The 21602-nt window shown below is 56.7% G+C and overlaps 1 protein-coding gene across 2 annotated transcripts in view; it reads right to left on the bottom strand.

Moving 5' to 3' along the window:
- PITPNM3 (PITPNM family member 3) overlaps positions 1-21602 on the bottom strand; it is an 87843-nt gene that overhangs the window by 3082 nt on the left and 63159 nt on the right. For both annotated transcript variants that reach the window (XM_012652599.1, XM_012652600.1), the window contains 13 exons: positions 21349-21584; positions 17160-17349; positions 16652-16774; positions 16044-16228; positions 13446-13618; positions 12091-12261; positions 10618-10812; positions 9929-10077; positions 8242-8358; positions 5365-5481; positions 4868-5016; positions 4447-4596; positions 2269-2452 (listed from right to left, as the gene is read on the bottom strand). In XM_012652599.1, the coding sequence (XP_012508053.1) occupies positions 2269-2452; positions 4447-4596; positions 4868-5016; positions 5365-5481; positions 8242-8358; positions 9929-10077; positions 10618-10812; positions 12091-12261; positions 13446-13618; positions 16044-16228; positions 16652-16774; positions 17160-17349; positions 21349-21584 (2139 nt within the window). The remainder of the gene's footprint in view (positions 1-2268; positions 2453-4446; positions 4597-4867; positions 5017-5364; positions 5482-8241; positions 8359-9928; positions 10078-10617; positions 10813-12090; positions 12262-13445; positions 13619-16043; positions 16229-16651; positions 16775-17159; positions 17350-21348; positions 21585-21602) is intronic.

Below are 21602 nucleotides of genomic sequence, written 5' to 3'. Positions count from 1 at the left end.
AGCCCCCACCTGCAACCCAGACCTCTCCCCAAGCCATATGGCATCCCACATCCATGGCAGCCTCAGCGTGTCCACAGAGTGCTTTGCACTCTGTCATAATTCTTCCTTTGTAGCACAAAAGCAACCACAGACAATACCTAAACAAATGAGCCTGGCTGTGTTCCAATACAACTGGGCTCATCGCCCCCATGTCTGGTCCTCCTCCTGTATGCCCTCTCATTTTACTCACTTATTCATTCCACTAACATTTATTAAGTGCCTACTGCGCTGCATCCTTGCCCCAAATCCCAGAGATATGTTGGTGAGCAGAACAGACAGACTCTGCCTCCATGGAGACCACAGGCAGGTGAGTAGCCCCTGGATCCCGCCCGGTGACCAATCACGGACATCTGAAAGCTCCTCCCTCCTGACCTCCAACCATCACTGAGTCCTGACAATTCCACCTCCTGATTCTGTGACTGTCCATGCCTTCTATCTGTCCCATGTTCATCACCTGGATCCTGGTCTTCCTGTCTTTCGCTTGGGCCATGGCCTCCTAATTGGCCTCCCTGCCTCTCATTTCTCCTGCCAATCTGCTCCCCACACAGCTGCCAGGAGGATCTTTCGAAAACTCCTATTAGACACTGCCACTTCCCTGCTTTAAACTCTTCCATGGCTGCCCATTGCCCTCGGCAGAGAGTTCACGGTCTTGGCCTGGTTTCCAAGGCCTTCAAGGCCTACCAAGCTTGGGCCCCTGCTGACCTCTGAAGTTTCAGCTCCCACGTGTAATGAGTCTGACCCTGCCTGCACAGACCCCCTTCCTGGGCGCCTGCAGCTCTGAGAGCATCCCAGGCTCTTTTCTGCCTCCGTGCCTTTGCACATGACCATTCACTGTCTGCCTGACAAACTCACACTCGTGCTTCAAGACTCAGCTCAAAAGTTACCACCTCCCAGCTGCCTTCCTGGACTTCCCAGGCAAACTTAAGTCCTTTCTCCTCTGTTTGCCAATAGGACCGTTTTCGGCCACACACCAGTAATTGTCAATTTACGTGTCCTCCTTCCTCTAGATCAGAGATTCGCAGGCTTCTTCTGTGAAAGGCCAGATAGTAAATATTTTAAGCTTTGCACTCTCTCATAATTCTTCCATTGTAGCACAGAAGCAACCATAGACAATACATAAACAAACGAGCCTGGCGGTGTTCCAACAAAACTATTTATGGACACTGAAATTTAAATTTCATATAATCTTCACATGTCATGAAATATTGTTCTTCTTTTGATTTTTCCCCTAACCATTTGAAAGTGTAAAAACCATTCTTAACTCACAGGTCATATAAAAACAGGCCGTGGGCTGGATTTAGCCATCATGTGTCAACCCCTGCTCTAGATCGGCAATTCTCAAATTTTTTCTGTACATCAGAATCCCCTGGAGGGCTTCAGCCCCCTCTCCAGACTGTTGGATTGAGCAGTTCTAAGGTGGAGCCAGAGAATTTGCATTTCTAAGGAGCTGCCAGGTGCTGCTAAGATGCAGGTCCCAGGCCCACTGTGAGAATCATAGCTCTAGGTGGTGAGCTCTGGAGAGCATGTCCTGTGTTCTGTTTGTCTCTGTGCAGCCCAACACCAAGCACGGAATAAGGAACAGGGTGGGCACTTAAATGTCTGTCGAATGAATAATCAGATGTAGAGACAAGAGTCAAGAGATAAAGGATGGAAGTCTGGGCTGGGCGCGGTGGCTCATGCCTATAATTCCAGCACTCTGGGAGGCCAAGGCGGGAGGATGGCTTGAGGTCTGGAGTTCGAGACCAGCCTGAGGAAGAGCAAGACCCCGTCTCTACCAAAAATAAAAAAATTATCCGGGCGTGGTGGTGCGCGCCTGTACTCCCAGCTACTCGGGAGGCTGAGCCAGGAGGATCGCTTGAGCCCAGGAATTTCAGGTTGTGATTAGCTGTGATGACAACATGGCACTCTAGCCAGGGCAACACAGTGAGACTCTGTCTCAAAAAAATAAACAATAAAAATAAAAATAAAGAATGGAAGTCTGGCTCCCATCTGGGACAAGTCCTCCGAGCCTGGCCTTCTGTCACTGAAAACAATACCTGCCTTACAAGGCTGCTAAAAGGACCCAATGAGATCCATGGGAATGGGGTTTGCAAACCACGCATGCGTCCCTTGAGCCCTCCCCCACATTGAGGGAGGAGGGGAGGGGGGTGAGGAGGAGGGTCGCGGTCCCCCCGCCCCCCCCAACCCAACTACAAGGAAGCCGCACCCCCGGCCCGGCCGGGCACTCACCTCCTGCATGAGGTTGCGGAGGAAGATGGCCTTCTGCCGCAGCGGGTCGTGCACCAGCCCGTCCGAGAAGAAGATCATGCCCTGTGGGAAGTTGTGCTGGGACAGCCACGACACCACCCGCTGCTTCTGCATGTCCGGCCGCCCCGTGATGTAAAGGATCATGTAGCCCAGGTCCTGCCAGTGCCTGGCGAGACGGCATCGGAGGGTCCACCCCTGCCCTGTGCAGGCCACCCACTGCCGGGAGGCCTGCCCCGCCCACGGGTGCCCTCCTGAGAAGCCAGAGGAGCTGTTCTGCGGAGCGCCCGGGAAAACAAGGGGGGCCCAAAGTCCACGCTCCAGGCTGCGTCCTGGGAGTCCTGGACATCTCCTGTGGACGCGCTGCAGGCAGCCACTCCCCACTCGCCCGCTGCTCGCGTCCTCTTCAGAGCTAGAAACGAGCCGCCTTTGCTTCCTCCCGTTCCCTGTGCCCCCACCCGCTCCTCCAGTGAGCGACCTTGCCACTGCGCCAGGCCAGGGTCTTGCCCGCAGCCTTCTCATTTCAACCACGCTTCCCATCCTTAGCACAAGCCCCATCTCCCTCCTGGGCCACTGCAAAAGTCTCCTGGGTGCCCTCTTTCCCCTCACCTCCTGCCCCCACTCTAACCTGGGCCCCCGCAACCTTGGGCAGGTTCCTTAACACCCCCACCCCCGCAGGGTTTCAGTTTCCCCATCTGCAAAATGCGGGTAATGACAGCATCGCCTAAGGATGAAAGAAATTAATCCCAAACATGCCCGGCATGGTGTGCTCCGTACAGTGGCTTTATTGTTATCCCCATACTGTTTCCATGGCGACGTCCCTAAATCACAGCTCTAACCCCAGTACTCCTTTGTCTAAAGGCATTTCCGCTCCCCGGTGCCCTGAGGTAAAGTCTCCATGCCTGTTTGTCTGTACCTGTGGCGGTGACCCCTGCTCTACCCTTGCCTGTGTGACCTCCCCAGCCACAGGAGCTGCTGCGTTGCCCCTGGACGAGCCCTGTGCTCACCAGCGGCAGACTCCTCCCCCAGACAGCCCTTGGGGCTTGCCTCCTTCAGTTCACATCCCCCATCTTTCAAGGCCCCCTCCTCCAGGAAGTCTCCCCTGCTTCCCAAGCAGAACTGCCCTCTTCCCTCTGTGCTCTCGCAGCGCAGTGGGACAGTCTCTCTCCACTAACCTCACACAGAATCCTGGCTGCAAGGTGTCAGATGAGCCCAGACCTCTGTGGGCGCCTCTGTGGCACTAGCCACCAGAACACAGACTGGGGAATTCTAAACCTGGAAGGTTATCTGAGAGATTTGGGGCGGTTCTGTAAAAACACACAGGTGCAGGCATCACCCCCAGGGGTTCTGGTCAGTTCTCAGGTTGATGTAAAGCCGTTTCCCATAGGAAGGAGGTGAGAACACCATGAACCCCCAGAGAGGAAGGACCACAGCACTCCCTTCCCTGCCGCGGGAGGGGGATGCTGACTCAGGAGGGGTTTGCTGTCATGGGAACAAACCGCCCAGACCTGCAGGGGAGAGGCTGGCCCCTGAGATGGACTCGAGCCTGTCCAGCCTGTTCCCACAGAGCTGCGGGGTGCTCTGAGGGCAGCAGTCTCCCAGGAGCCCGGGAGCCAGGCCAGTCTTGTCTCCTCAAAGCCATCGTGGTTACTGGAATGAGGCAGGACAGTGCCCAGCCCCAACTCCAAGAACGCCCAGTGCCTGGTATCTGCCTCACCCTTGGGGTTCCATCCCCTGGTGTCCTGGGTCACAGTTTCTCGTGCCCATGACCTGCTTTTCCCACTGGATTCGGAGCTCCTCTGACCAAGAGCTCTCTGCATCAGTGGCCGGCACCGAGCTGGCCCACAGTTGGCCTCAGAAAAGGGTGGATGGGTGCACTGGTGGAGGGAGGGAGGGAGGCAGGGAGGGAAGGAAGGAGGGAGGAAGGAAGAAAGGAAGAAAGGAAGGAAACAGGAACAAAAGAGCTGAGATCTAGAAAGGGGGAGAGATATTCCCAAAGACCCTCAGGAAATTGCTGTTGGTGGTAAAGCCAGGACTGCTCAGCTCTGGGCCCCAGAGACCAATAGAATTCTTGGAGGAAACCAGAAAAACAACGCGTTTCCCCCAGGGCTGCTGGCCCCTGTCCCCAGGGGAGACATATCCCTCGTGGGAGGTAGCACTCACCGGACGACATCCACTGCACCCGGCCGGACCTTGGGGTCGCTTCCCATGATAGATACGCTGGCCGCAAAGGACCCATCGATGCTGAACACGACGCACTCCATGCCCCGGGGCAGCACCGTGAGGTAGCTCATGGCACAGGTCTGGTCGCCCCTGCAAGGAAGCTGCCTGTGGTCAGCTGTGCAGGGAGGGTCAGGTTAGCCTGAGGCCAGAGGTCAGCCTGTAGATGGAGTGAGAGCCCAGTCTGGAGCCAGGGTCAGAGAGCATCTGGGTGGCATCAGGAGACCTTCCCCATTTTCCTCTGTCTGTGAAGGCAGAGGTGGGGCCCAAAGAAAGCCCCGAGCACCCCAGCTTCTGGACAGGCCTGGCTGGAAGAGTGGTGGCAATGGAGAAACCACCATGAAAATGTTCTCCTGGGTCTTACCTGACAACCATTTTCACTGGGTAGACGCCGACCCCCAAGCGCCGGGGCCGCGGCACATTGTATGTGATCCGACCACTACTGTTGGTGATCTCCGTGTCCAGGTGTACCCAGCGGCCGGAGGACGGCTCTGCCATCACCAGGATGTCCACCTGCAGGCAGGGAAGGGGGACAGGGGACTCCTTGAAGGCTGAGGGGCTACAGGCTTGGCAGAGGGGCTGAGCTGGGGAGCTCTGGGGCTGCAGTTCCTGCCTGACATTCTCTGGCCCCCTCCACCCTCCCTCCCTCTCATACGGGCTTCTCCTTCGCCTCAGAGGCACCAAGCTCGTCCTACACTCCACGCTCATCCTCCCGGACCTGCCCGGGCAGGGCGTGTGGCTCCCTGCGCTGTGCTCCCACTCCAGGCAGCCCGGCCCCCCTGCAGCCCTCACCCCACATGCCATGTGGTCTCACAAGGCACGTAGTGGACCAGCTGAGGAGGGCATGGCGGCCCCGGGTACCTTCTCTCCAGTCAGAGCCACCATGTCAAGAGGGCCGTACATGAACCGCCCCACCAGGACCTGGGGGCCATCTTCAGCGGCAATCACATCATTGGCCCGGTGATTAGCAGTGACATTCTAGAAAGACAGAAGAAAGCCGGTCAGCCTTTGCAAGGGAGATTTAAGGCATTCTTAGGATTGGCTAGAGGGATGTGGGCCTACTGAGTCGCATCTTCCTATGAACTTCTGTTAGAGTTTCAGAGATGTGTCCCCATGGAACCCATGAGAAAAACGGACCAGGAGCCCCCTGACGTCATCTTGTAAGCGCACTGGGCTTCGTGCAGATGTGTAGTCTCTGTTTTCGACTCTCCCGCACCACCCCGAGCTGGCAGCCAGCCTCCCACTGCCCTCCTCTTCTAGACTCCTGGGCTGGAAACTGCCCGGTCGCTTCTGGTTCTTGCTTTTGCATCGCGGCTCACATCCAACAGCCGTGTACCATCTGTCTTTTTCTGAGATGAAAAATTTCTAATGTCAAGAGTAGAGAGAACAGCACAGCAAAGCCTCGTGGGCCGGCACCAGCTCCACCACTGAGCAACTAACTCCGGGCCGTTCCGGTTGCCTGCTTCCCTGCCCAGTCCCCAGCACAGCCCCAGCCCCAGCCCCACCCGGATTATTCTGGAGCAATCCGGGACATGGCCTCATTTTATCTGCAACTATCTCAACATGCCCATTCTTCCTCGCTTCTGATTCCAGTTCATTCCACAGCCCCAAGGCCCGTGCTGGCCCCGACCACACTCCTCTCCCAACCTGGACTTTGAGACCTGAGTCTCTCGATCTGCTCACCCTGACTTTATTCATACTGGCCACGTGCTCATCTCTCCCACAATCACATGACCCCTCGCTGGGACTCTGCTAATAGCTTCCTAATGGAGCTCCTCACTCAAAAGCAGTCCCCGCGCACGGATCCTCCGCCTTTGTAAAGATCCATCTGTGCACAGCCCCCCGGGCCCCTTAAGAGTCCAAATCCTGAGCTCAGCGTTCCGAGCTTTGCCTGAACAACCTCTTCATTCTTGTCTCCTGCTGCTCTCCGTCCACACCTTCTGGTCCTTTCCGCCAGGCTCTGCAGCAGCAGCCTCCAGGCCTTCACTCACACTGGTCCCCCCGGGACCATACCTGGCCTTCTGTCCCCACATACCAGCCCATCCATTATGACCAGACTCAACTTCATCCCCTCCAAGAAGCACTCCTTGGACACCTCAAAGATGTGGTTTCGACCTCCTCTCAATTCCCACACACTTTAAGTCCATCTAACAAACATCTGCAGACACCTTATCTGCACCAGTCTCTGAAAGGAACCAGCCACAGGCCCTGGAGACCCCCAGCCAAGTGGGGGACACAGGTTCCCTCACAGCTGCACTGGAGGGGCAGGACCTGGTTCATGGGAATAACACCTGAACAGATGCTCGGCGTCACTAGTCACCAGGGAAATGCAAATCAAAACCACTATGCGTTACCCCATCCCACCCACTAGGTTGACCGGAATCAAAGAGACAGATAATAACAGGTGTTGTTGAAGATGTGGAGAAATCGGAAGCCTCGCATGCTGCTGGTGGGGATGGGAAATGGTGCAGCTGCCGTGGAAAACAGTCTGGCAGCTCCTCAAATGATTAATCACAGAGTTACCATTTGATCCAGCATTTCCACTTCTAGGTATATGCCCGAGAGAAAGCAACACATACGTCTACACAAAAACATATATGCAAATGTTTATAGCAGCATTAGTCATAACAGCTAAAATGTGGAAACAACCCATGAATGGATGAATGGACAAAATGTAGTATATCCAAAGAATGGAACATTACTCGGGAATGAAAGTCTGATACTACCACAACACGGATGAGCCTTGAAAACGCGCAGCTAAGTGAAAGAAGTCAGACTTAAGAGGTCACAGGTTCTATGATCTTAGTGAAATGAAATGTCCAGAATAGGCAAATCTGCAGACAGAAAGCAGATTCCTGATCACTCAGAGTAGTGGGGGAGGTGGGGAGGTGGACGGCGGCTAAGGGTATGGAGTTTCTTTTTCAAGATGATAAAAATGTTCTAAAATTGACCGTGGTAATGTTTGCACACATCTGAGAATATACTAAAATCCACTGAATTGTATACTTTAAATGGATGAAATATATGATGTGTGAATTATATCTCAATAAATGTTTATGAAAAAAAGTCAATTCATGAAGCATTGATCACCCTCTACTCTTTAGGATTGTTCTTGGGGTTCTAGTCTGATCTTCTCACTGGACCGGAGGTGCCCACCATGGCAATGGCTGTGTCTGTACATCCCTAGGCCCCATTCTCTAGCAAACTGATGATGGTTTGCTGAGTGACTAAATAAATGTATGCATCTCAACCTCCTATTCATCCTTCAATATCCTAAAAAGGAGCCTCTTCTTCAGGGAAGCCCCAGATGACCCGCCCTGACAAAATTTCTTTCCATCTTTGTGCTAATCTGTGCCTCCTTCCATCATGGCAAGTATTACACCAGGCCATACTCAATTGTAATTCAAACCAAGAACCCTGTGGCCGCGAGCAGAACTCTCTGATTCAAGTCCGTGTCTACAGAAAACTGGCATGTAGCAGTTGCCCCATAAATGGCATCTCCTCACCTTCCCCAGTGTCCTGGACCCCCACCCTTGGGGCTCCTGTGAAGCCAGGCCATGGAGAACCAATTCACGTACCCTCCTTGCTGCAGTGCCTGGGGCCTCCCTGCCTGTGCAGGCACAGAGCTCTGAGGGGCAAATCAAAGCCCTCACCTGCCGTGTAGACGCCCCCGGCTCCAGGGCTGCCCCCCCTCCCTGAGGCCACAGTCCCAACCACAGGACCCCAGCACGCACATACCCGCAGCTTGACCTGGGTCCGCTTACGAAGCCACTTCTCACGGGGGTTCGCGGGGCTCAGTGCCGCAGGATCCAAGCTGGCGCTCTCCTTGATGCTCACGTTCTCGTAGCGCATCACCTGACCAACAGCCCAGAGTTCTCCCGGTCAGGCCCTCTGGGCCCCTCTCCCTCCCTCCCAGCTGTCAGGGCCTGCCAGCTTGTGGCCAGCCGGGCTCCCCTCCACCTCCCACCCTGGGACCTTCAGGAAGCTCAGGACCCAGGACCTGTGTCGCTGCCCGCCTGTCCTGACACCTGGGACCAGGGTACTGCCTCCCTACTGGCTCTGTTCCTGGGAGCAGACTCTGTCCTCCCTGCCCAAATCTAGTGGCTACCTGTGCCTGCACCTGCTCTGTGCCCTCCCTCCCTCACCTAAGGCCCGCCGCAGTCCCGATCCCAGCCCTCCCACTTCTCGAGGATGTGGCCCCAGCGAGGTTCCGCTCTCCATCCTGCATCACTGATTAGACTCCCTGCGCTGGCATTCTCCTTGCCATCCAATGTGCTGGAATGTTGCCTGTCTTTTAAAAATACTCCCTCTAGGACCCCTTGTGCCTCCCTTCCACCCACTCCAATCCGGCTCCGTCCCCATCGCTCCACTGAAGTCATTCTTGCTGAGGCCCCAGTGACTTCCAGCCTGCCTGTGTCAGAGGTCCACTCCTGTCTTCCCTCCCTGGGTTCTCCTCCAACCTCGATAAACGTCTTCTTCTGTGGTCCTCCTCGTGCCCCCTGGGGAGCTGGAGGACTCCTCCCTGAACTTCTCTGTCCCTAGGAACTCCCTTGGTGTGGCACCCGTCACCAGTTTTAAATGCCATCCAAGCTCTGATGACTCCCACAGTTTTCTCTCTTAATCCTGACGTCTTCCCTAAGCTTCAGACCCGTCTACTCACCTTCCTCCCCAGCGCCTAACAGGCGCCTCACACTACACGTGTCCAAACGCCCAGCCCTGCTCTTCCCGAGTCCCAGGGAATGGCACCACCGTAGGTGCTCAAATTGGGCTCCCCTCTTTCCCTCGCAGCCCAGACACCCACAGGCTTCCCATCGAACCTCAGCACCTCCACACCAGCATCCTGGTCCAAGCCGTCACCACTAAGCTGGGCCCCTACATTGTCTCGCCGGGGATCTAATGGTTCCTCTCCCACCCCGAACAGCAGCCCCAGGTTTCCTTCTAACAACAGGAGTCGATTGATATTTCTTCCTTGGGCTTCTCCTTGAACCTAGTATGAAACCACGCCCTGACCTTGGCCACAGGGGCCGTCTGTGAACTGACCCCCACCTACTCCCCAACCTCGTACCCCACCAGGCTCTGTCTCCAGCACTGGCCTTTCTGCCGCACCTTCTGTCTGCAGACGGGGACGTTGAAATGCAGAGGGGAGTGGGAATTTACAACTCCGGCCTCCAAGTCAAAATATCGGTACATTCTCCTGCGTAGTTTCTATTTAATTTTCTAGAAAGTACCATACTATCAGCCACACAGAAGCCAATGTTCTTTATGAAAGCCATTCTCTGACCATGTCACCACCCACTCGTGTAAGTGCTCCAACACCTTCCCAGAGCCCTTAGGATAAAGACCGAATGCTCAACACGGTCTGAGAGAAGCTTCCTCTCCAGACAGGGAAGGGCGACACCCTCCCAAGTGTCAGCAGCAGCAGTACCTGTCTCAGGATGAAGGCGACCACGTCGGTGGACTCCCAGTAGCTGGCGTGGAAGAGGTGGGGCAGGGCCACAGTGGGGAAGGCTGTGAGGACATCGGGGCAGTACAGGGCGTAGTCGATCCGCTTGGCACCCCACCACTTGGCCGTGACTGCAGGTCAGACAGGGAGGTGAGGACGAGTGGCCCGCCTGGGGCCTTGACCCATCACACAGGCCCAGTGGGGGTTGTGCCACTTGGGGCGCGAGCCTGGGTGGGAGCACCCTGCTCTCAACGAGCTCTGGGACGTGTGCTGCTGCTCCTCCCACCTCTCATCCCCACCAGCCCCTCTCTGAGCTGTGCGCTCCAGACTGGTCCCCAGGAACAAGCACCAGACCCACAGAGACCACAGTCTCAGCCCAGGGCAGCGCTCGGCAGTGACCGTAATTCCCAGTGGGCTCTGTCCAGTGTCAGAGGTCAAGGTTCTCCCCAAGGTCAGAGCTCAGTCTGGGGCCAGGGCGAGGATTCAGACTGAAGCCAGGCCTCCACCCACAGACTGACAGCTCCCTAAAGGCAGAAATGCCACCCACAACCCCCTTTACGCCTCCTCCCTTCCAAGGGCCCCCTCAGCAGCCCTGGCAGTGGGCTAGCAACCACCCAGAGGAAGGTCCCTCCCCCAGCATCCAGGCAGGGCCCCACAAGGACCTCACTCACTGCGGGAGGCACCCACAGGTGCCAGGCTGTCCGAGGACTCCGAGCTGTCGCTGTGGGAGCTGCCCTCACTCATCCTCCGTCCTGGGCGCTGGACCCTCGGGGCCTGAGGGGGTGAGGCAGGGGCGTCCAGGAGGGGTGGGCTGCCCCGGGAGCTGCCCTCCAGGAAGAGGGAGCTGTGGGCGTGCAGGGCATCGGCTGGAGGGGGAGTGTCAAGGTCAGGCCGAGGAGTGTGTCTCCAACAGAGCTACCCGCTTGGTGCCAGCCCCGTGCTGGGGGAGGAGGCTGGGCGCCCAGAGGAGCCAGCCCCCGCCCTGCTCAGTCGCCTGTCCAGTGGGCACCTGGCACCCTTGCCACCCCCTTGGACCCCCCTTTGCCCTAGCACATTGTCGCATTCACCTCCTCCCAGCTGTGAGTTATGCAGACAGAAGCTGGGGGTCCATTCATCACCCCCACCCCAGTAAAGCTACAGAGGGAGCCTCTGGGAGATTGCCCCGAAGCACCAGCTGAGGTCACAGAGTGACACATAGCCATGTCCTTTCTTACCAAATGCCTCCCCTGAGCCACAAAGGATTGTGCCTGAGTCTGGAAGGGAATGGAAACTCCAGCCTGAGAGTTAGGGTGGCCTCTGGGGAAAGGGTCCCCCTGACCAAAGAGGGACACATTTTAGGGGGAGAGGTTTTAGAGCCTCGCCTTCCTGTAGAAGCTCCTGACAAGCAAGGCTTTGGACACAAAGTCTCCACTGGAATAGGGGTGGAGAGTGGATGGTTGCTAATCCTGAACGAGCTGCATGCTCTGAGCAGGCTTAGGCCAAACCTCCCCAAGCGGGGTATGGAGCCAAGACTCTGGTTTCCAAGGCCCTGGGGGTTCATTACAGGCCTCCTCTTGGCGACATACCAGTTCAGGCCTGGCTCACCCTACTTGACCCTGGAGGCCACGGGCCCTTCACCAACACACCTGCCCTGGTTCCTGCTGTTCCTCCACCTAGAAGATCTCCAGCCCCAGCCCCCATCTCTTCTCCACCTGTCCAAATGCACCTGGCTGTTCAGGCTCTGGGGAAAGGCCACCTCTTCCATGAAGCCCACCAGGATGGCACACTCCCCACCCTGCCCCTCCAGAGTCAGGCTGGGCACTCAAGAACAGGACTGAGCATGGATCCTGGACTTGCCATCAACTCTGACAGCTCGAATGTTATGCTGGACCTGGCCACAGGAGCTTGGCCAGGAGCCTGTTAGGGGACAGAGCCTGGTCTCTGAGCCCCAAGATGATTTGCACAGAGCAGTGCTTGACACAGGTGGGCCCCTCTGAACACAGAGGAGTCAGCTATCTTCCTGTCCTCCAGAGACCCTGCCCAGATGAGTGACCCCATTTGCTGACAGCTCAGAGAGGCTGCACCAGAGAGGGCAGCACTGCTGTGTCACCTGGCTGGGCCCAGCCCCCAGCTCAGCACACTCGCTCACACCCCTGCAAACCTACCAAGGAGAAGGGACTGTCCGTCGCCCAGTGGGAACCTCTGGTAGCGGGGCACACTGACAGGGGGCACCAGGTGGAACTTGGGCTCCAGCAGCGGCTCAAGCCTCGAGGCAGAGGGGTCTGCGCAGTGGAAAAAGCTGTAGACCTGGCTGCAAGCAGGACGCACCTGGAAACCTGGGGTGAGTGAGGAAGACACATGGGGAAGCCCCTTTTTAGTGCCCACTCCCTTGGCCCTGGAGTCCAGCTTTGAGTAGCCCACTCCTCTGCTCAAGAACCTCCCATGGCTCCCTACTACCAACAGAAGCAAAGCCATTAAGTTCAGCTTGGCATTCAAGGGCCTTGCCAACCTGTCCCACCTGGGAGTGCACTATAGGCACCCAGCACTGCAGCCGTAGTGAGCACCTACGATTCCCCAGGCTTGCTGCCTCCCCTTCTCTGCACCTGTGTCCAAACTGTCCCTTCTCCACTATTTCCACCGCTCAGACTCCTTACAGTTCTCCAGCTGTCACTCAGTCGCTACCTGATCTGTGAAGCTAACCCAGGTTCTTTCAGTCAGGACAGCTGCCCCGACCTCTGGCCCCCACAGCAGCACCATGCAATGCTGGGCTCCCAGGCCCCGGTGCTAGACAGTGCGCTGGCTGAACCCTTCTCTCACTGACCAGCAGGTGTCTCCTCTGAGGCCAGCCTGTCCCTCTAGGTCAGGAGACCGGACCTCCCAGATCCAGGGAGCCCTAGGGTTCCTCAGCAACACCGAGGACAGCCACACGGGGTGCTGCCTCCTCTCCCCCACTTCAGCCGGACCCTCCCTCTCTATCTGTTCCGTATTGTAGGTTGTCGGTGCACTTTGGTGGAAAGTGTCCATCTGTTGATACCCAAGGTGCCCTCCGGCCTCTGACAGTCTGCGTCCCTGTCCTCAAAGTCACAACACCCCACCACTGGTGCAAAACGCCTCGCATGCGTACTTTAGGGAACAGGAACAGGCACTGGAGGCTGCAGGTCCTGCGTGAGCAAAGGCACTGAGGTGGGCTTGGGTGTATTGGGTCGGGGGTCAGATAGACCAATCTGGCTGTAGCGGGTCTGCTGGGGACCGGGGAAGGAGAAGTAGGATGCAAGAGGGTGGGTATTTATGGCATGACCACGGGACAATGGGGCCACAAATTGGCCAGGGGCATGTGACGAGGACAGTGAAATGCATCAGAAGCTGTCTCACCTTTGCACCATCTGGGGAAACTGCTTCCCTCTCCCTCCTCTTTTTCCTCCTACTCTGACTCCATGACCCTCTCTGCCTCCGTCCCCACCCCCGGCTCCCCCCATGTTGAGGCCTTGACATCTCAGGCCCCAGCCCACGCCGTACCCACCGTCCAGCCCAGGCAGCACCGTCCTCCGCATGGCCAGGACCAGGCCCAGGGGTGAGCCGAAGAGGAAGAAGTCAGACACGTCAAAGTCGAAGCGTCCCAGGCTGACCTCAGGGAGCTGCGGCGCCCCGGCCGCGGGGAGCTCGCCCTCATCCTTTAGCACGCTGGAGTGGATGCTGAGACCGGAGGAAGACATGGGACAGGGTAGCTTAGTGAAGTACCGAGAAGGTGGGAGTGTTCACGCAGCAGCAGAGCCTGAAATCTGAGTGTGGCGTGCCCAGCCTTCTGGGACGGGGCTCAAGGCAGAGTCCACCTGCCAGACACCGACAACGTCAGTTGGCGACAGTCTCAGCATTGGCTACCAAGGCCTGGCCAATGTCTGGCTAGAGCAGGAGGCAGCAAACTTTTCCTGCAAAGGTCCAGGTGGTAAATATTTTAGACTTTGTGTAAGTCGTATGATCTCCATTGCTCTACTTGACGCTGTCATTGTAGCATGAAAGCAGCCACAGACGATACTTAAACAAATACGTGTGGCTCTGATTTATAAAACTTTACTTACAAAAACAGGCTGAGCAGCGAGGGCACCTAAGCACCGTACACACTGGCAGGCCTGTGTTATCGTGCTGATTTTGTGATGGCCACACTGAGAATTCCTGCACTTCGACCAGAGAAGTGCAGCCCAGCCAATACACAGACCAGCTGGATAATGTCAGTTTTGCCAGGATTAGGACTTTCATCGTCACTCGCGTTCCAGGCAACCCGCAGACACAGATGCAAACAGCTTGGGCTGCCCCCCACTTCCCCAGCCCGCACATGGAACAGTGCTTAAAGAGAAAGACACAAACACACAGAATTCCAACCGTTCCCATCCCAGGTACACCTTGTCCCAAGGGGAGCGCAAGCAGCGTTCAGCCACAGACTCCGAGCAGGCTCTGATTGTCAGGAGAAAACCCCAGGACCACCCTGACTTGCCAGCCAGCGTTAGGTACAGTGTAAGCTGCAAAGATCACAGTGGGATCTCGCAATGTATCAATCAATTAACTGAATGCAAATGCAACTAGAATACTCCATGTGGAGGTGACAACATTGCAGAAATAGCAGTTGAAACAGTGTGGGCAAATGCCCCAGCCTCTGGAGTGAGTGAGTCTGCAACGCTGAAACCTCACTCCCTTCTGCCTCTCGCAGTGTGAGCATCTCCCCGTGAGGACGATGACTCTGGTGTTTAACAATACATATTGCATGTACAGCGTGGTCCCTAAACACACGCCAACTACTTAATTGCCAAAGAAACTGCCATCTGTCCCTACACCAGAGGGAAAAGCTGGCTGTGTTGGACCAGCCACCGAAAACCTCCAACTTCTTTTCGTTCTCCAAATTTGGGGCTTTCCTAAAGGATGTTTCAAGGATGAACCAGAAATGTTGCGATTTTCACCTTGCAACCCTCACTTGAACATGGCTGCTTTTCTACAGGATAATCTGTAACAAGGGTTTTAAATATTCAGAAATTTAAATAGGCAGAGCCTTTGACCTAGTAACTCCTCTCCAGGAATCCATGTGAATGAAATAACCCTAATACGCACATTGATGTTTATGCACGAAGATGTTCACTATCGTTCTATTTATAATGGTGAAGAACTGGAAAAAGCCAAAGTGTCTAATTACTGGGATTAAGTAAACTGTTGTCCATTTACTCAATAAAATAGTATATTGGCATTAAGGGTATTTACCAAGTATTTTTAATTATATAGGGGCAAGATCACAATATAAAAGGCTTTTTTTTAAGTGAAACAAAGCATGCAAAAAAAATTCAGAAAGGATATAAGCTCAATGTTAACAGTGGTTCCCCCTTGGTGGTGAGATGACATATTTTCCAAATGTTGTAATGACCTCCTGATACTTAACACTTGGATAAGAAAGAAGGAAAGAGGAAGCAGAGAATTGAGCAGAAAAGGAAGAAGAAAGGGACGTTCATTCCAATTTGGGTCTACGTCCAACAGTCATTTGCATCCTGAATTAATGTGCAGACAATTCATTTAGCCCGTGTTGATTAGCATGTCTCTTCTGGAAAGTTAGGGGGTGAACAGTCCCATAGAGGGGCCCGCCTGGCCTACAAACAGAAGTGTGTTTTGTGGGAAAGCACTGAACCGGGATCAGGAGCCCAGAACGCGGATCCCAGCTCTCCCGTAACGGGCTGTGTGACTCCCAGAAAGTTCGCGTCCTACTTGTTCTGTTTCCCCATTTGAGAAATGATAAGAACACAAAGCTGAGGTAGCTCCCAAAACATGCCTGCATCTGTTATCTCAGTAGGTTCTTAAAACCATCCCGTGAAGTAGGCTGGGCAGTGTTACACTTTTGCAGAAGACGAAACTGGGGCTCTCGAGCTCTCTGCAAGTCAGGGCAGGGCAGAGAGAGGGAGCAGCTTCCTGGGTCTCAGTGGAGGGCTGATGGCAAGTGGCCTTGGTCCCAGCACTTCAGTGCTTGTCTATGGGAAAGGCCTGGGACACATGACTCGTCACAGCCCTTCCAGATGACTCCAAGCCAAGGTCCTCTGCCTCCTGGGTGCTCTCATGGAAAGAAGGCAGGGACAGGGAAGGGTGTTACCTTGATAGGAAGGCATGATGCTGGGTGATGGCCTCGCAGTCATAGGTGGAGGAGTCGCTCTGTTTCCGTGGCAATGGCCTCTTGGGCTCCTCATCCTCCAACCCACTAGAAAGGTCAATGTTGCTCTTGCTGAGACGCTTACTGCCGGCCAGACTGCAATCTTCCTCCACCACATTTGGGGTATCCTTTGGGGCCAAGCAGAAGACAGGAAAGTACTATTGTCACAGGAGACTCTGAGGCCCTGTGTCCTCCCCCAGGCACAAATCAACCCCTTCCTCCTAGGATGTGAGGGGCTACGCTTCTTCCAAAAGGCAAGTGGAAGCCACAACACAATAGTGGTAGGATTTGGGGCACAGGCCATCTCCTACATCCACGGGAACTGGCAATCCAGCTGGGACAGATGTCTAGGGAGCCCAATCCAAATCAGCCCTCTCTGGGCCTCAGTTTCCCCTCCTGGCATACTTATCTCTTGCTACTCTTGCAGGATTATGATACAATCCTCTGTAACCTGGACGTCATGGTGCCAATGTGAAGGACAGCACTACCTCCCCAAGGGGACCCCTGCTCCCCTGGGACATGCCCTCCCCCGTCCCGCCACCTGGCCGCACCTGGGTGCTGCTGATGCTCCCTTTCCGGCTGCTGCTGCCAGGGCTGTCCCCCGAGGGCCCCGCACTGTAGCAGATGGCATCGAAGGCCAGGAGGCCGCCCACACAGTCCCCAATGAGACACACCTGGAGAGGCACAGCTGGCCTGCAGGCTCACTCGCCGCAGACCCCAGACCCGCCCCCACACCCAGCCAGAGCAGGGGCTGCCTTCCCCCAAGGGAGCGAGGAAGCCGCCCCAGGGAGGCCCTGAGAGAGCCCAGCGGGGAAGCGGCGCTCCCCGGGCGGGACCAGCGCTTAGGCTAGGCCCAGCGTCAGACTTGGGCTCAAACTCAGAACTCAGACTGTCAGCCTCAGTCCTCCTATCTGTACAATGAGGGCAAACCCAAAGATCCCCAAAGCTGCCTTTGATGTCAGATGCTTTGTAGAACAGCCTGGTCTAGATCCTTCCAACAGATCCCAGCCTCTCTCCAGGCAGGGCCAGGCCGGGGGAGGGGCGGGCAGGCTGCCCTACCTGCCCATTGAAGCCGATCCCGTCGGAGGACTTGAGAAACTCTCCGTAGACCTGGTTGGCTCGCTCGATGACGGTGGCCACCGCGTCCTGGTACTGTGGGGAGGAGATGGCCAACAGGGGCAGGGCGGCCAGAGGGACGTGGTCCTGGCTGTTGCTGAGGCCACCCCCGTCGTGGCTGTAGGGGTTCAGGCTGCAGACAGGGGGCCCAAGGTAAGCCCAGCCGGGGTCAGGCAGGTGGGCAGGTTTGGGGCTGAGGACCAGGCAGAAGAGAGGACATACTGGCCAGGACTGGGCCCTCAGCGCCAGGGACCCTTCAGGAGGACCCAGGCAGGAACCGGGCGAGACAAAGCATGGGTGGTGGCGGCAGGGGAACGGGGCAGGGGGTTCAAGGCTATGCTGACCCCCCATGTGTCCACCCCGTGCCTGCCATGGTGTGGGCCCGGAGGCTCCTGTGACAGGGATGCTCTCTGGCCCACTTCTGCATGGCCCCAAAGGACACCCCAATTATAGAAGAAGAAGTCAGCTGGGAGCCAAAGCCAGCTAGTGCGTATCAGGGTGGGGACGTGTGTCATCATGGCAGACTTCCTGAAGGAGGTGGGGTTTGAACTAGGCCTCGGGAAGGCTTTGGAGAAGCTGAGAAAGGAGGAGAGAGGGCATGCCAGCTGTGCGGATCACGTGTTGGCCACGGCTTGCAGGAGGACGCAGCTACATGCACAGCGTTGTGTCCATGGTGCAGTGGGGAGAAGATCCAGATCTTTCATCAGCTTTGCAGAAAGCTCTGTGACCCACAGAGGGCTAAGAGAGCCTGTCCAACAGCATGCCCACCACCAGTGGACGGCCTAGACTTTGCACTGGCCCCTCACCTCCCTACCTCCCCGCTAAGAAGTTCCTCCTTCTCTGGCAGCTCAGGCCCACCTGAGACCAGCCTCCCAGCAGCCTGCCCCTGGCCCAGCCCCGCCTATCTTGCCTTGGTCCCCTGGGGCACCTGACCCAGAGGCACTGTTGGGCCTGGCTGGGCAGGAGGGCCCACAGAGGAGGGCCTGGAACTCTCTACCCACTTCCCAGAGCCTGCCCTTTCCCGTAGTCCGAGCTCAGGCTGGCCGAGAGCCCAGTGCTGATCCCACTGGGGCCTCAACAGAATCTCAGGCAGGTGACAGGGCTCAAGCACCCTCGACAGGTGGCAGAGTCGTCGTGGTGTATAAGGCCAGCCCCGTCAGCCATTCCTCATCTCCAAAGAACACAAATTAGAGGAAACGGGCCTCGATTGCAGCCGGAGAGATTTTAATTAGCTGAGAAAGCTCCCTCCCAGCAGTGATTACGGGGTGATTAATGGCCCTGGCAAGGAGCTGCCTGGGGGAGAGGTAAGCTCCCTCCTGCTGTCCCCTCAAATTGCCCGGTCATCCGTCTTCCTGGAGATAGGGGTGACCCAGCTCTGGAGGTCAGACATCCTGGGGGGATGTGGGGGGAGTCCTGAGACAGATTATGAACTAGCACAATTAAGTCCCGGGCTGTTAGAGTATGAAGGGAACAAGCCGCACCAGCTCAGCAGCTCCCAAAGCAGAGCAGGAAGCAGCGGGCAGCTGTTAAACATGCAGATTCCAGGGCCCGTCTCCTCCTGAATCCACCACTCCAGGCGTGAGCCTGGACATCTTGCGGTTTAATAAGAATCATGCCAGGGACATGGGCAAGATTAGCCAGGTGGGAGAACTACTGCCCTAATCTTCCTCCCTTCCAGCTCTGATTGCAGTCTGCCCTGCGGCGTCCGTGGAACGCAGAGAAATCAGAGTCTCTGCTTCCCATTCCCGTCGGGGGCGGGGGAGAAGTGAGGCCCAGGGAAGGGAAGGGGCTTGCCTGTGCTCTCCCATGACCGTCTGGAAGCTCCAGGTGCTGGGCCCCTCCTCATAGCCACATCTGACTGAGAACACCAACCCCGCTTCCCCTGTGGGGTCAGGAGCTCCCCACTTTCCCGGCACCCTACTGGAGGCCTCTTCCCACCCTCCCAAGCCCCAGGCAGAGAGGGCTCTGCCTCAGGGATGGTCTCTGCAGCTGCTTCAAAGCCCCTGGCAGAGTCCTGTGAGCGGGGCGGGGCAGGATGGAGGTGCCAGCAGCCTCCCTCTCACCCCTAACTGCAGAAGGTTCCCGCCTTCCAGCTGCCAGTCCCAGCAATTGGCCAAATGCTCTGCAGGACATGGGCCCCACAGGTGCTCGGGTCCTTTTTTGCACATATGGCTAATGAGAACCCAGGGTACCCACCTGAGCCCAGGCCCCCACCTTCAGCTAGTTCAACAGGACAGGCACCTGGGGAGCACAGAAGCCCTCAGGTCCTGGAGCAGTGGTGGGACTGCCTACATGCCCCAGACCCCAGAGGGCCCTTGGTGGCTCAGTGTCCCCAACAGGTGCCAGAGTCCACATGGCGCAGGGACGTGCAAACGTCAGTGATGGGCCAGCTGCCCAGTGCTCAGCCAGCCCTCTGTGCCTGCCACCCTTTCCCTCCTCGCTCCCCACCGGCCGCGTTCCCTGCCAGGAGTTGGAATTCTCCCTCCCCAGCCCCCTCCGCCCCCGGCCAGGAGGACGATGCCGGGAGTCACAGCCAGCATCGCCGATACTCTCTAGGTGCTGGGCGCTGTGTTAGGGGCTTCACCTACACAAGCATGCAGAATCCTCACAACTCTGGAAGCTTATTTCTGTGGTCACCCCCATTTTACAGATGAGGAAACTGAGATAGGGAGAGGTTAAAGGATGTCCCCCGGGTCACACAGCCAGGGTCCAGCTGACCCGAGAGGCCACACACTTAACTGTGGTGTGCACACCCAAAAGCCACCTCTCGAGCAAGTCTTCTCTGGCCCTCTCCCAGAGAGCCCGCAGCACCCTGTGCCTCCTCCAAGCCCACACTGTGACATTATGACACACAGAGAGTGACTGGTTTTCGTCCACGACTCCGGGCTCATAACTCCCACAGCCCTAGTGATAACGTTGGGGCGCTGCAGAAAACAAGCTCCCTCGCTCTGACCCCCTGCACTCCTTCCACTTACTCCTTTTCCCCCCAAGCCTAATTTCCCCCGCCTTTCTGTCTTGGAGCTGGCCGTAAAGAAATTCTCTGACCTACCTTGCCCGATTGGGGGCCATAAACCCCCATTTCAGACCCACGCCCTGGAGCGAGGAGGGCTGCGCAGAGAGGCCAAGAAGAATCTACGGACAGGCCTTGCTGGCATTTCCCCACTCGGTCCACGAGTGTCAGATCACACCCCTTCTGTCCAATCGCATTTCGACACGGTTGTCAATCACGCCTGTCCATTGAGACTTTTTATGAAGTCTCCATAAAAGGCTCAAGAGGACAGGGTTCCGGGAGCTTCCAGATAGCCGAACGCGTGGAGGTTCCTGGAGGCGGCGCGCCCTGAAAGGGCACGGACGCTCGCACCCCTTCCCCCGCCCCTCGCCCTACGCATCTCTTTCGTGTATCCTTTGTATAATCGCCCAGTAAACGTAATGAAGGGTCTCCCTGAGTTCCGTGAGCCGTTCTAGCAGGTTAATGGAACCCAAGGAGGGGTTGTGGGCTGCCCGATTCGTAGCCGGTCAGTCAGAGGCACTGGCAAGGCAACGTGGGGCTCGTGACTGGCAGCAGAAGCGAGGGCAGTGTCGCGGGGCTGCGTCCTGAGCCGGAGGGATCTGACGCCATCTCCAGGTAGGCAGTGTCAGAACCGAATTGCAGGACACCCAGCTGGTGTCTGCTGCAGAACTGTTGGCCACACGTGTGGTCACACAAGTCCTCTGTGTGGGTCGTCGTGGCACGAGAACAGAGGAGGACACAGTTCGTGTTTTTTCCCACATGCACACACCCCGGCTGGGCCGTCACTGTGGCCCAGCCTGACCCCAGGCTCCATTGGCTGTGCAGCCCTGGGGGAAATTGCTTCACCTCCCAATGCCTCAGTTTCCTTATCTGGGCCAACTAGATCAGGCCTATTGAGTACAGGAAGTGGATCCGGCCCCACCCAGCCCTGGGCAGAGGATTCTTACCGACCACTGTGCACTGTGCACCAGTCATGCTTGTGTTCAACCAGAATCTGACATCCCAGAGAAGCGTTGGCAGGTACCCACTGCCCAGGAGGGAACCACAAGGCAGGGCAGCCCCTCCACTTAGTGCTCCCCACCAACAACCCCAACCAGCCCCAACATGCCGAAATGGACTCACTTGGAGACGAGTGAGAAAGCCTCAGAGCAGATGGCAGGACAGGGGACGAACTTGATGAGGATGTGGCCCAGGGCGGCAGGGAAGTGGGCTCGCGTGACCTTCTCCAGCACGGAGCTGAAGGTGTGGATGTCGGCTGCCTTGCAGGACGGGTCCCCTGAGCCCGTGTCCAGGATGTTCCCCCCGTGCAGCGCCAGCAGAAGGACATGCGTCTTGCAGGAGCGCTGTGGGCAGCCTTCCTGAGAGGGACATCCATC

This window comes from Propithecus coquereli, unplaced genomic scaffold (genome assembly GCF_000956105.1).
Source record: "Propithecus coquereli isolate 6110/MARCELLA unplaced genomic scaffold, Pcoq_1.0 Scaffold390, whole genome shotgun sequence".
In the NCBI taxonomy this organism is placed as follows: Eukaryota; Metazoa; Chordata; class Mammalia; order Primates; family Indriidae; genus Propithecus; species Propithecus coquereli.
Note: the sequence above shows the minus strand (reverse complement) of the source record. Positions and strands in the feature narration are given on the sequence as shown.